General features: G+C 43.4%; 1 protein-coding gene across 4 annotated transcripts in view; it reads right to left on the bottom strand.

The window, feature by feature from the left end:
- sik3 (SIK family kinase 3) overlaps positions 1-14,438 on the bottom strand; it is a 391,943-nt gene that overhangs the window by 2,674 nt on the left and 374,831 nt on the right. For 3 of the 4 annotated variants that reach the window (XM_070894468.1, XM_070894470.1, XM_070894469.1), the window contains 3 exons: positions 7,216-7,361; positions 5,841-5,970; positions 3,547-3,748 (listed from right to left, as the gene is read on the bottom strand). In XM_070894468.1, coding sequence (XP_070750569.1) covers positions 3,558-3,748; positions 5,841-5,970; positions 7,216-7,361 — 467 coding nt within the window. In that variant the 3' untranslated portion in view covers positions 3,547-3,557. Of the gene's footprint in view, positions 1-3,546; positions 3,749-5,840; positions 5,971-7,215; positions 7,362-14,098; positions 14,156-14,438 lie in introns of those variants that run through there. The other variant, XM_070894471.1, reaches the window with a different exon arrangement.

Genomic DNA, 14,438 nt, shown 5'->3' with positions numbered 1-14,438 from the left:
AGAACTAACCAATCTTAGATATATAAACGTATAAGATTATGAAGGGGCTTGACAAAGTGGATGCAGAGAGGATGTTTCCACTGATGGGGGAGACTAGAACTAGGGGGCATAATCTTAGAATAAGGGGCGCCCATTTAAAACTGAGATGTGGAGGAATTTCTTCTCTCAGAGTTGTAAATCTATGGAATTCTCTGCCTCAAAGAGCTGTGGAAGTTGGGTCATTGAATAAATTTAAGACAGAGATAGACAGTTTATTAACCGATAATGGAATGAGGGGTTATGGGGAGCAGGCAGCGAAGTGACCTGAGTCCATGATTGGATCAGCCATGATCGTATTAAATGGCGGAGCAGGCTCGAGGGGCCGTATGGCCTACTCCTGTTTCTTATGTTCTTATAAGTGGCTATCTTTTTTCAGAAGTTGACAGATCTGCTGTGTATTTTTAACATTTTCTATTAAAAAAAAATCCTGATTAGAATTTGAATAGATGAGTGAAGTTTCTGTTTATAATGCTTGAGTTAAAACCATGATTACTAAAATCAATAAAAATATATCTTGGCTGGGATTTTGCCCGAATTGCGTACCATTCCTCCCTTCATCGCTGTTGGCATTTCTTCACACAGTTTTGGCGGTGAAAATATGATGTGTGGGAATTATTAAATTCAAGTACCGACCGGTCTGATCCAATTAGATATTTGTTTAACTAAAAGTAAATGTATAACCAAACTGCAGTCTTCCCCTGAAATGTTATTTTAAAATAATCCTGCAGTATAGTATTGAAAACAAAATACAAAACAGCTATCAATAAATTACCTCAAATCCAAAGCATTTCTAATTTTGCAATCTTATTCATTTTTGTTTTATCAAATTTAGAGGTCATGCTGAGATCTCAATGGTCAGACAACACTTGGATTTTAGTGTTCAAGTCTGGCCACCATGCTATAAAAAGGAAATATAGCTGTTTCAAAAGGTGTGGAGGAAAACAATAAGCATCCCAATTGGATGCGTTTTGAGGAATGACTAGTCTAGAAAGATTAATGTCAGCTGTGGCTCAATTGGTAGCACTCTCACCTCAGAAGGTTATAGTTTCAAGTCCCACTCCAGAGACTTGAGCACAAAAATGTAGGTTGCACTCTGGTCCATAGAGTGGACAGGGGAGAACCAGTGAATGTGGTATATTTAGACTTTCAAAAGGCTTTTGAAGAGATTGGTGTGCAAAATCAAAGCACATTGTATTGGGAGTAATGTACTGACGTGGATAGAGAACTGGTTGGCAGACAGGAAGCAGAGAGTCGGGATAACGGGTCCTTTTCAGAATGGCAGGCAGTGACTAGTGGGGTGCCGCAGGGCTCAGTGCTGGGACCCCAGCTATTTACAATATACATCAATGATTTAGATGAAGGAATTGAGTGTAATATCTCCAAGTTTGCAGATGACACTAAGCTGAGTGACGGTGTGAGCTGTGAGGAGCATGCTAAGAGGCTGCAGGGTGACTTGGACAGGTTAGGTGAGTGGGCAAATGCATGGCAGATGCAGTATAATGTGGGATAAATGTGAGGTTATCCACTTTGGGGGCAAAAACACAAAGGCAGATTATCTGAATGGCAGATTAAGAAAAGGGGAGGTGCAACGAGACCTGGGTGTCATGGTTCATCAGTCATTGAAAGTTGGTATGCAGGTACACCAGGCGGTGAAGAAGGCAAATGGCATGCTGGCCTTCATAACTAGGGGATTTGAGTATAGGAGCAGGGAGGTCTTACTGCAGTTGTACAGGGCCTTGGTGAGGCCCCACCTGGAATATTGTGTTCAGTTTTGGTCTCCTAATCTGAAGAAGGACGTTCTTGCTATTGAGGGATTTCAGCGAAGGTTCACCAGACTGACCCCCGGGATGGCTGGACTGACATATGAGGAGAGACTGGATCAACTGGGCCTTTATACACTGGAGTTTAGAAGGATGAGAGGGGATCTCATAGAAACATATAAGATTCTGACGGGACTGGACAAGTTAGATGCAGGAAGAATGTTCCCGATGTTGGGGAAGTCCAGAACCAAGGGACAGTCTTAGGATAAGGGGTAGGCCATTTAGGACTGAGATGAGGAGAAACTTCTTCACTCAGAGAGTTGTTAACCTGTGGACTTCCCTACCGCAGAGAGTTGTTGATGCCAGTTCATTGGATATATTCAAGAGGGAGTTAGATATGGCCCTTACAGCTAAAAGGATCAAGGGGAATGGAGAGAAAGCAGAAAAGGGGTACTGAGGGAATGATCAGCCATGATCTTATTGAATGGTGGTGCAGGCTCAAAGGGCCGAATGGCCTACTCCTGCACCTATTTTCTTTGTTTCTATACCTAATTGGGCTACACTGTCAGAGGTGCCGTCTTTCAGATGAGACGTTAAACGACTGCTCACTCAGGTGGACGTAAAAGATCCCATAGCACTACTTGGAAGAAGAGCAGGGGAGTTGTCCCCGATGTCCTGTCCAATATTTATCTCTCAGTCAACATCTTTTAAAAAAACAGATTATCTGATCATTATCACATTGCTGTTTGTGGGAGCTTGTCGTGTGTAAATTGGCTGTCGCGTTTCCTATATCACAACAGTAACTGCAATTCAAGAGTACTTCATTGGCTTTAAAGCACTTTGGGACATCCTGAGGTTGTGAAAGACGCTATATAAATGCAAGTCGTTCTTTCTTTTAATTAAAGATATATAAATTATTAAATAGATAACGTGAATCCAGAATATCAAGATTAGTTGGGCTAATTGGGCAACAAGACATAATTTTAAAGTATGGAAAAGCAAAACAGATCTTAGAAAACAGTAACAGGGTGCGAATATCAGTGCCCCACTGAGTACATCAAAGCTAAGCTCAACTTGTTCCCAACTGATGTACACATATCCAAACTTTCCAGTAAGGGGGACAGGACAGCAACCACAAGTTGATTTTGTTTCACATCTCTAGGTTTATCACATTCACAAGGTCAACTACAGCACTCCTTTTGCTGTCCTGCCCAAGTGCATTCTAACTCAGCAGAGACCTGGGATTAAACCTGGGACCTTCCTCGTATTAATGGCCTAGTGTCACATTGGACAGTGAACTTACCCACTGAGCCTCAGGGAAGCACTGATCTTCTGTTTTTATATAACTGTGGATCTTATTGGAAAACATTTAGAATAAATACTTTAGTTTTCTTGCCACAAAATAGTACACAGAATTTAATTTCTAGCCAGGCAAACTGATACCACAAGGGTTGATATTTTGCTCTACTATATGATGACTCTATTTTATGTTATTGTGGTAGCTAAAGTGTATTTGTAATGTATATTTCCACGTAGACAATATGCCTCTGAACTCATGTTAGTTTTGTAGGAATAACTTTATTTTACAAGTAATGCTGTTTTCACCACATTTATTTTGATGGTAAAAATGTCACTGTAACCCTATGAGAAACATCAACAAAAATATGTCCTTATACAATAAAACGACTGAAACTATAAACGAGCCAATCACACACATTGCCCTCAGTACAGCAGTGTTGTCTCTCACCTCAGTATCCACTACACTCCAGCTTGCTCCATTCCAAAGGCCAAATCAGGGTGTTTGTAGGTGAGTAGTTTGTTGTCAAATGGTGGATTCAGTTCTTTCAGGATCTCAGTGATGCATTTGGCGGAGCAGCAGGAACTGTTTGAATGTGGTGAACCCTCTCCTGGGTTTGGATCAGCAGAACTCTGTGAACTTCCATCGCACTCTGAAAAAAGCCAAGTAGAAGGTTATTTAAAAAACATTTAAACTCAAATCTTTTAGTGTTTCACACAGACCAGTGTCAGCTACAGTGAGGGCTGCTGGTCATATTTGCAGAAGCATGGAATTCCTGAATTCTTACCAGTGTTTTGGTGATCACATTTCCCAATTCCAGCTGTTCATAATTAGATCCACTACTTTATGAGCGATTGACGAAGTCAAATCCTGTTTTTATTATGTGGAATTGCAGGATTTTAATTAGTGTTTCGGGATCAAATTCCACAGATTCGCCCATGTTCCATCAAAACCACAAGCCCAGCAAGCCTAAGCAAATATTTATTTTCAAGCTTGATCAAAAAAGATATTTTCATTCTTATTTGAAAAGTACTACTACTTTGTGTTTCAACTGAAGTTTTTTTGATGGGGCTAGGCAATCTGATGTTGTGCCTTTCCTGCAGTTCAAGAGATCATACACCCTCTGATGCACAGGATGAGCAGGCAACTTATTACCAACTCGAGCCAATTACAGTGATGTAATAGCTCCTGCAAGGCATAAAAGTGTGGGTCAGTCACACCTATTCTAATTATACCTCCCTTCCTGTTGAGAGACATCTCCCTACAGCACTTCAGGCAAGATCTGGAACTCAATGTCATCCCGTCACTCATGTGCTCTCACCTTGGCTCCATACAAGTTATAGAAGATTCAGTCGGGGTTGTTCATAATTAGCCATCTCTAGCAATCTGCATGTACATTATTAGTCATTCTTTCAGTTTTTAATTTGACAATCTCACATTGAATTCTTGGCCTGCCTTTGATGCACATTGTTTACTGGCTTTAGAAATAACACACAAAGCTAAAAAGAATCGTCTTTTTCACACTAGCGATTAAAAATAATTCAACGGGTGTTTAGTTCATTGCTACTTTTTCACTTTTAAATTATTTTTATTTTTACCATTCTGTACTGACAGTCTAATAAAAGCATTATATAATATAGAAAGGTAACAATTCCAGTACAGGTCTCATAATATTATTAGTTGCATGATAATTGAGGGGTCAACCAGTGGCTCAGCCAGGTGCATTATCTTCTCCAAGCTAGAAGGTCATGGGTTCAAGGCCCACAGACACTTGAGCACTAAAATCTATGCAGACATTCCAGTGCAGTGCGGCACTATCGGAGTTGGCGTCTTTCGAATGAGACATTAAACCGAGGCCCCGTCTGCTCTCGCAGGTGGACGTAAAAGATTTCATGGTACTATTTTGAAGAAAGGTAGAGGAGTGATCCCCAGTGTCCTGGCCAATATTTATCCCTCATCAACATCATAAAAGAAGATAATTGCTGTTTGTGGGAGCTTGCTGTGCGCAAATTGGCTGCCCTGCTTCCTACTTTACAACAGTGACTACACTTCAAAAGTACTTCTTTGGCTGTGAAGTGCTTTGAGACATCCTAAGGTCGCAAAAGGTGCTATATAAATGCAAATCTTTCTTTCTTTTCTCTATACATAATTGTCATCCTGAAAATTCCTTAGTGGGAATGAAATATTAGACTCATGAAAGACTCACACCACTACCTAGGCAAATGAGTTATGGAACTAGTATGAAGCAAATTTCAGGACAATATACATTTTAAAATAAAACATCTTACCGATTAAACCCAATTTTTCCTAGATTATTTTGTTCAATCAAATCATAACCACGAAGCTTAAAAATTGAAGAGCAGTCAATTAAGTGGAGACTGAATCGACACAAAACCCTTTATGTTGTCCATGGAGATGAACGATGACAATGTAGTTTGTTACACACAAGACCATTCTCTCGAAATCACTCTTGAATAGCGAATATAGTTTATGTGCAATGTAGTATGTAACTAATGTCATCTCTACAAAAATATCAAGTCTTCTGCAAAAGCAGAGTGTATAGAGTATTGCACCTTCCCCACTGCAAAGACAATTTAAGTAATTATTAATGCACATATTTGACCTTGAAGCAAAAGAGTTTTGAGTTGGTGCAGCCTATATTCAAAGGTGGGTTATATGCCTATCAATACGTTAAGTATTTAATTTGTGTTTGTATTACGGATTAGCACACTCGAAGTTTTCACCTTTATTCTCTCTGGTCTGTAGCTGTTGGCTCCCTGTGAGTGATGACTGGCTAAGAACAACATCTGACATACGAGCAGAGCTAAGCACCTTTCCAGCTAATAAACTCATCCCTGAAGGTTCCGCCTGATCCTGCAAAAGGAAAGAAAAGCAAAGTTAAATCTGACAATAAATGTAGACTGGGACTGTAAAATTAAGGAATAAGCAGCACTATCAGTACTTTATCCCTTCAAAAAAACTATAAAGATGTTCCTCTTTTGTATTTTTGTTTAAACAGAGAATATTAGTGACATCATAGGGCTTGGAAACCTTCTTTGCCCACACCCAGAGAATTGTGAACCTGTGGAATTCTCTACCACAGAAAGTTGTTGAGGCCAGTTCGTTAGATATATTCAAAAGGGAGTTAGATGTGGCCCTTATGGCTAAAGGGATCAAGGGGTATGGAGAGAAAGCAGGAATGGGGTACTGAAGTTGCATGATCAGCCATGATCTTATTGAATGGTGGTGCAGGCTTGAAGGGCCGAATGGCCTACTCCTGCACCGACTTTCTATGTTTCTATGAGAGATGAACTCAGTTCCCTGATCATCACTACTGACCATTTAACTAAAACACAAAAAAAGACACAAAAGAATGTTCATCTTAAATTTTCACACATTTGATTTTTTTTGCTTGATGCAACGGACTCTTTCGTTAGCTATTTAAATTGCTGCAACTTCCTACAGTGTTTCGCACACAGACATCTCTGAGAAACTTCATAGGACAGAGGGAAACATACAGGGTCACCTGAGGCAGAATGGAAGGTTTGGGGGAAATGTTCCCATTAAGCTGCATGCCCGCACAGCTGTCTCAAGGTCCCGAGCAGATCACTTGCCGGCTTCACAATGCAAAAAAATGCACATGCGTGGAAGTTTGAATGGGCTGCGCAGCCTATTAAAGGGACCGTGCACCCAAATAAAAATTAGAGGGAACATTGGTTAGGGGTGAAGACACAGTTGAAGAGTAGAGTTTTAGAGAAAGCTTTTGTCCATGTTTGAAACAGCCATATCCTGATCCTTTAAATTCTTTTAACCCTATTTTTGCTGATTCCCCAGTCACAAATATGCACTGAAGTTAACAGCAATTACTGCTGGGTTTTTGCAGAGCCGAGACAATAAAAGACTCTGCATATCTGAAGACCCCATTGTTTCTGTTTAAAACTCACTAAATATTCTCCCTTTTTGTTCAATAATATTAAATATTAAAAACACAGGAAATGGAACAAATTAATCTTGAATCAAAATATTGCTCATACTTTTTGTACTACACTGTAAAGCAGAGGTAATAATCAGACATTTAACAGTTAATTATACAACATAATAAAAATGGTTTGTACATACATAAGCATCGTCACTTGTCTGAATGGTGTGATGCCGTTGGAGGGTTCTAGCTGGCTGCCTCGTTGTGTAACCAACTCCATTGTGATCGTTTACCTCCATTGGCTGCATAGGAGCTCGTCCATCCATTCGATCCCCCGCCATGGACTCTGAAATAAGAGGGCTTTTATGTAGTTCCAATGCTTTTTTGTCAGTTAGCGAAGAACCGAGTCTCAAGTATTTCTGTTACTTGTCTGTTTTTAATCACTTAGGATACATTCAGTGCAGCTCTCCTCATTTTTTGAATATAGATCATGATTTGTATATAATTAATAAGATGCTGTCTAAAAGGGAGGAAATGGTGGGACTTGGTCCCCTGAAGGCCTTACATGGAAATTCTTGAGTCACGCTATATGTAAGGCCATACATTTCAGTTCTTCGATGGAGAAGGGTGTAAGAGATTGAGATGAAAACGCAAATATAAAAGAAAATGAAAGAGGCCAAAGAATTTGAAGTTGCGGAGAGAAAAGAAGAGGAGTAAGCTATTGTGTGTGGAGGATGAGCTACATTCAAATAAAAAATACCATACTAAAAAGGTAGGTAATACAGCGTTATTTTTCAGTAGAATGAATTTTCGCCTTGCTCGATTTGGTCAACTGGTGAGTGCCCCCTGTTTTCCTTATATAGTATACGAGTGCTGACATATGATACGTTATGACTTTACCAGCTGCATTGGGTTGTATTCATCATGGGCCTGTTCAGGGTGTTAACTCCCTTTCTCTATCCACCTTCTCCTCTGCCACTTGTCTCTTTAGATACATTGGGCCCAAGTTTCGAGCCGCGCCTAGAACAGCGCAGTCCCGACCTGGACGCCCGTTTTTCGTGCCACAAAGTGCGCCTAAAAGAAACCTCCGTATTCTCCAGCTCCCTGCAGGTCCTCTGGCCCTCGGCGCAGCGCAGCAGGAGCTGTAGGGGGCGGAGTCAGGTTCCTGCGCTGAAAACAGTGCAGGGTCCTCTGCACATGCGTGCTACAGTAGCTCCAGGAGCCCAAAACTGTGTGGGAGGGGCTGAAGCACGCAGCCCCTAGCCCTGGCCCAATGGCCTCACTGGGGCTGCATGAATAAGGCTCCTCCCACAGCCAGCTCCTGCTTCCTCCCGACCCGACTCGACACCCGCTTCCCGCCTCCGGACCGGACCCAACACCGACCTGACTCCCGCATCCCCCACCCCCCCCCGCCCCCGACCCGACTCCCGCTCCCCCCCCTACCCCCGGACCGGACCCGACACCGACCCGACTCCCGCCCGCCCGCCCGCCGGACTGGATCCGATCTGACCTCCCTCCCCCCGACCTGACTCTCCCTCCCTCCCCCCGACCTGAACCGAACCGACCTCCCTCCCTCCCTCCTCCTCTCCCCCCCCCCCGAGCCATGCTCCCCCCGACCCGACCCAACGCCACCTACCTGTAAATCTGGTGCTGGGGACGGGCCCTGCCCGAAGTCTCGGGCCCGGCCCGTTCAGCCTCCCTCCCCCTCCCCCCCAATCACCTCCCCCCCCCCCCCCAAATCTCCTTCCCCCCACATCTCCTTCCCCCCCCCTTCTCCCCTTCACCCCCTCCCCCATCCCTCCCCCTTCCCTCCCTCTGCTCCCCCTTCCCCCCTTCCCCTCCTCTCTCCCTCTGCTCCCCCCTCTCCCCCTCCCCTCGCTGTCAGAAACACAGACACTGACAGACAGAGAATGAGAGACACACACAGACAGACAGAGAGATAGAGACACTGACAGAGACACACTGGGGGGGGGGGGGGGGGGGGGGGGGGCATTCCAGCACGCTGTTGGAGGGCTCCCGGTGCTGCAGTCAGTAAGTAGAAAATGTTTTATTTATAGATTTAAAAAAAATAATTATTTCTTATTAAATTTTTTTTGATTGATTTATTGGTTGATTTATTGATGTATTTATCATTTATTATTGATGATGGCTCTTTATTTGTAAAACTGAAGTGTTTAATGTTTGTAAACTTCCCTTTAAACACCCCCCCCCCCCACTATTCCCTATGCCTGATTTTTAACCTACGCCTGATTTTCTAAAGTGTAGACAAGGTTTTTTCGAGTGTACAAAAATCTTCACTTACTCCATTCTAAGTTAGTTTGGAGTAAGTTTTCACTCACAAAACTTTGAAATCAGGCGTAAGTGGCCGGACACGCCCCCTTTTGAAAAAAAAATTCTGTTCTAAAGTGAAACTCTTCTAACTGACTAGAACTGGAGCACACTAAATGACGAGAATTCCGATTTCTAAGATACTCCGTTCTACACCAGTTGCTCCTAAAAATCAGGAGCAAATCATGTGGAAACTTGGGGCCATCGGCCCCAATTTTAATTCCCGGTGGGTTCCCTGCTCAGGCTGGAGTTAAAATTACCGTCGGGTCTCAATGATGTCATCAGACATGTTCCGGGTGCATGTCTCTGCTGCCTGCTCAGGAGAGCAGATTAAAATTGCAGATGTTGCGATCATGGCGGTTTTCGGACAAATAAGAGCCTGGGCGATTTTGACCCCTTCTCCGCCAGGTTTCTGCCTACGAGTAGGGTTAAAATCACCCCATAATAGCTACCAATAGCTGATCAGCGTTTTCTTTTCTGTTGCTCTCAATAGCGTGTTCTTTGTCCCAATGATGCTAGAAGCAGAGGTGTCCCCACCAACATGGGAATGAATCAAGGTTTTATTGTAAGTATCACACAGTATAGTGACTGACAGTAGCATATATGATAAATGTGACAGAGCAGCCTCTTTCCACAGCTTATTGAGTCAAGTACAATCGACAGTAGTTAACAATTGTTTAAATGCCAGGCCTAATTTTTTTCAGGGCAAAGCTGGAAGTGAAGTCAAAGACTTCACTCACAGCGAGTTCCTGTACATGGAATAGCAAAACTAAATGAAATACTAAGTTCAAATTGGACAGGGAACAAAGCCCTTTGGGAAGCCAACAAAAGAAAATCTGTCCTTCTAAAATGTCCTTCCCAAGGACAAACGTGATCTCACCACAGTGCTGTGTGATATCAGTAATAAGTATTTCTGGTATGTAATCTCCCAGATCCAATAGCACTAACTACATTAACAGTCATCTCTCTGTTACTCTGAATAAAGAAAAAAGTAATTCTATTGGTTTCCTTTTTCTACAAAGCAACTTTTCTGCCATTAAGACAATTTTCATTTTTCCACACCATCTTTAATGTACAGATTACACTTAACACTAATGCCCAAGATCATCATAAACTCAGATTTCTACTGGTCTTTCAAACTGTCTTGAGTACAGTTTTGAAATGTTTCACTATCTGTAACACTTCAAGAGAACACTGTCATTTGATTGTCTGCACTTCTGAAGTCCATGGGAACTCCATGGGAAAGACTGGATCAACTGGGCTTGTATTCACTGGAGTTCAGAAGAATGAGAAACGTTTAAAATTCTGACGGGTTTAGACGGTTAGATGCAGGAAGAATATTCCCACTGTTGGGGAAGTCCAGAACCAGGGGTCACAGTCTAAGGAAAAGGGGTAAGCCATTTAGGACCGAGATGAGGAGAAACTTCTTCACCCAGAGAGTGGTGAACCTGTGGAATTCTCTACCACAGAAAGTTGTTGAGGCCAATTCACTAAATATATTCAAAAAGGAGTTAGATGTAGTCCTTACTACTAGGGGGATCAAGGGGTATGACGAGAAAGCAGGAATGGGGTACTGAAGTTGCATGTTCAGCCATGACATCATTGAATGGCGGTGCAGGCTCGAAGGGCCGAATGGCCTACTCCTGCACCTATTTTCTATGTTTCTATGTTAAGGACAGAAGCATGTTGGAGTGAGCCTTTGGTGCAGTGGTAACATTCCCACCTCTGGGCCAAATGGTGCGGGGTTCGAATCCACTCTAGATAGTGCCGGGGAGTGGAGTCGGAGCTCCGGCTCTGAATTATGGGTTGACATCCAGTAGGATACTCGCGTCCAGTGGGTGTAGGTGCCCCCGCTCCCTCTTCCCTCAGCGTATGGGTTGTGGGAGCCCATAAAACCTTCCTGCTGCATAGGATTGACTCCCCTATCGGCTGGTATAAAGATGGTTACGGCCATGGAAGGAGTGTTAACGCGGCCAGACAGACTGTTAATCAGCCTGCAAATATTCATGTCCAGTAAGTGTGGGTGTGAGTGTGGGAGCGATGTTTACAGCCATGGAAGGAGCGTTAGCGTGGCCTGTCGGACTGTTAATCAGCTTGCGAATCCTTCCACTACTTCACCATGTTCAACAGCGAGAAGATACGAAAAGAAGAAGTATGTTTGAGCTGATCTAGTAATACAATGGCAAAGATCATTACTTCACAATCTACAGTTTGCAGGTTGCAATTGCCAGACCAGATTACCAGACAGCCGGATAATAGTGCCGTCTCTGAGAAGAAGCAAACTGGAATTTGCCCACCTTGTTCCACTGCAGAGGCATTCTTCCTGTTGGCCAATTACAGAATGACATTGGCAGCAGTTATGAAGAAATCTGAAACCTTGACTATCATGTTCTATAATGAAGCTATAGGACGGGAACAAAAATTAGTGGCAATGTTTTTAAAAAGGGTCGTCATCTCATATTAGAACTCAGCAACAGTACAGAATATAGGCAGGGGAGGAGAACAATTAAGCTTCACTTGCTGAGATTTTCATATTTATTGGCAGATGGCACAAGTACAAGACAGACAGATTTTAGAATGTTTCAGTGCATGTTGCTGAGCAGAAGTTAAGGAATAGGGGAATAACCGGGGAAGGGAGGGAAAGTTGGAGAGGAAGTTATTTCGGGGCACTCATTCAACATGTCCAGTAGACGATTACACAGGGACACTGGCAGAGGCCTTGGAGCAGGTTATCTGCTTTTCTAGGAGGCGGTGCACAGGAGAGAGAGAGAGGACCTAAAATTAGAGAGAAATAAGAAAAGTGGATGAAAAACAGCAGAAATTGAAAACTTTTTAAAAAGTGCTAATTCTTTCTTCTTTCCCTTGTAAAGCTTTGAAAGAATAAAGGAGGGATTAGTACATGAATAAAGATTCTACCTTAGTTGGTCTTCAAATATAATTTCAGATAATTATCAGGAACTTATCAAAACTTTATTTTCAGATTTCCAATCTATTTCGACATCAAGGAATGCCTTGAGAGAAACTACGGGGTCAAAATTGCCCTCAGCCCCGTTTGGGGCGGATAATTTGAATTAACTGGCGAATTACTGTCAGTATTGACGGGGCAGGGAATAGAAGGCCTTCTTTTACCGGAAAAAAATCAACATGGCGGTGTTGGGAGCGGCAGAGGGGGGGGGGGGCGGGAAGCGAGTCAGGAGAGGGGCGCAAGGAGGGCAGTATCATCAGCACCATGCTGAGCATGACGCGGACATGTTCCCTCGCGCTGATGCGGAGCACCGTCCCTCCCCTTCACTTAAAGGGAAAGGATGCTACGAGGCCTAGCGAGGTCTCCTTGGCGCCCACTGGGCCGAACCTGTGGCCGCCATTGTCAGCTGACTGCAGAGTCGGCCGACAATTAGAATTAAATGGCGGCCGTGCGCCCTCCCCATTAAAGACGGCCGCACCGCCCAGCCACTAGCGGCTTCCTGCCGCGCGAAGCTGTCGGGGGCACCGACCGGTGGCGGGCACGCTCCCATGGGGCAATTTCCCCCGTGAGGCGGAAGAGAGTCGTGGCTGGGCGGTAAGGGGTCGGTATGTCGGGTGGGGAGGAAACACGGGGTGTGGCAGAAACCCGTTTCTGCTGCCCCCACCTCGGGGGCAATTCCAGATGGGTCGGACAATCGGCCTACACCCAGTCGGAAAGGCCTTACATAGAAACATAGAAAATAGGTGCAGGAGTAGGCCATTCAGCCCTTCTAGCCTGCACCGCCATTCAATGAGTTCATGGCTGAACATTACACCGCCTTAAAGGAGGAGATAATTTTCCCCCCTGTTACTCTATTCCCATTATGATCAATTGAGCTCTCCAATTGTCTGCAATGAACATCTTACATTTACATAGCAGCTTTAATGTAGATAAAACATCCCAAGGCACTTTACAGAGACAAAAGAAAAATAACATGGAAACTGAGCGAGAGATGGACTTATTTGGAAGGGATGGTTTAAAAGAGGGCCTTAAAGGAATAGAGGGAATAGAGAGGGAGGTGGAGAGGCGTAGTTGTTTAGGGAGGGAATTCCAGACTGGAAGGCATGGCCAACAATAATGGGGCAAAAGAGGGAAGAATGCAAAATAAGGCAGTCAGTGGAATGGAGAGCTCAGGGGGTGGTGAGGGCGGGGTGAGGGAGGGAATTGGGTTTTAGAGGTGGAGCAGGTTACAAAGATAGGAATTTCAAAAAATAACAAGTACTTCCAAGTGACTTCAGAGATTTCAACAGCTATTTGCGTATTTAGTAGCTGAATATTAATCATTTTGGTCTCTATTTACAAACTCTTGAATACCAGACTTACATTCCTCGTCTTTTAGCTTTATCTCTTCAGCAACGATAATATCTGGTACCAGGCTGTTATCATACTTGTGTTAATTGAGGGCCCAGAAGGATGATTGAGACTAGGTTAAGCTTTAACTCAAAGAGCTACACACTGCAGGAGACTGAAGTTAGTCCAATCTTCTTTACAGAGAAAGAGGTTATTTCACTGACAATGACGAATTACAGCAGTTCTTAAGTATGAAAGATCCTACAACAATTGCAAATTAAGTTATGAACCCTTCACACCCAGAAATGAATGCTGGGAAATCATTGTAGTTGACGAGATATTTACTGTGTGGTTGCCTCAGTTCACTTCGTGGAGGAGTGAAGTATTGCTTCATGAAAAGTGAGCCAAAGAAATGTTGATCTTGTATCCAGCAAACTGAAGAGTATTTGTGTTCTACTCAAACTCATTCTTTGCCAGGACCTCATAATGACCTCACCGTCCTCAAACTTTCCTTCCTCCTGTGTTTTTAAAAACACATAACTTGTCATCACACTAAATCAACCATGACTTCTGGATTTTTCTGTTCTCCGATTCCTTGCAGCCTTTGCAATGTACCACACCCCTTGCACTGAGTTCTGCCCCCGCCCCATTTAACCAAACTGTTAACTCAATAGTCAAGAAACTGATTTTACCCAAGACACTGCTGTCCATTCTCCCATTAATGTAAAATTCAGTCCAAAAGTCACACATGAAGGGTGCAACATATACAATGATTTCAACAATCTTTAGCAACTTGGCTTT

Source organism: Pristiophorus japonicus, chromosome 11 (genome assembly GCF_044704955.1).
Source record: "Pristiophorus japonicus isolate sPriJap1 chromosome 11, sPriJap1.hap1, whole genome shotgun sequence".
In the NCBI taxonomy this organism is placed as follows: Eukaryota; Metazoa; Chordata; class Chondrichthyes; family Pristiophoridae; genus Pristiophorus; species Pristiophorus japonicus.
Note: the sequence above shows the minus strand (reverse complement) of the source record. Positions and strands in the feature narration are given on the sequence as shown.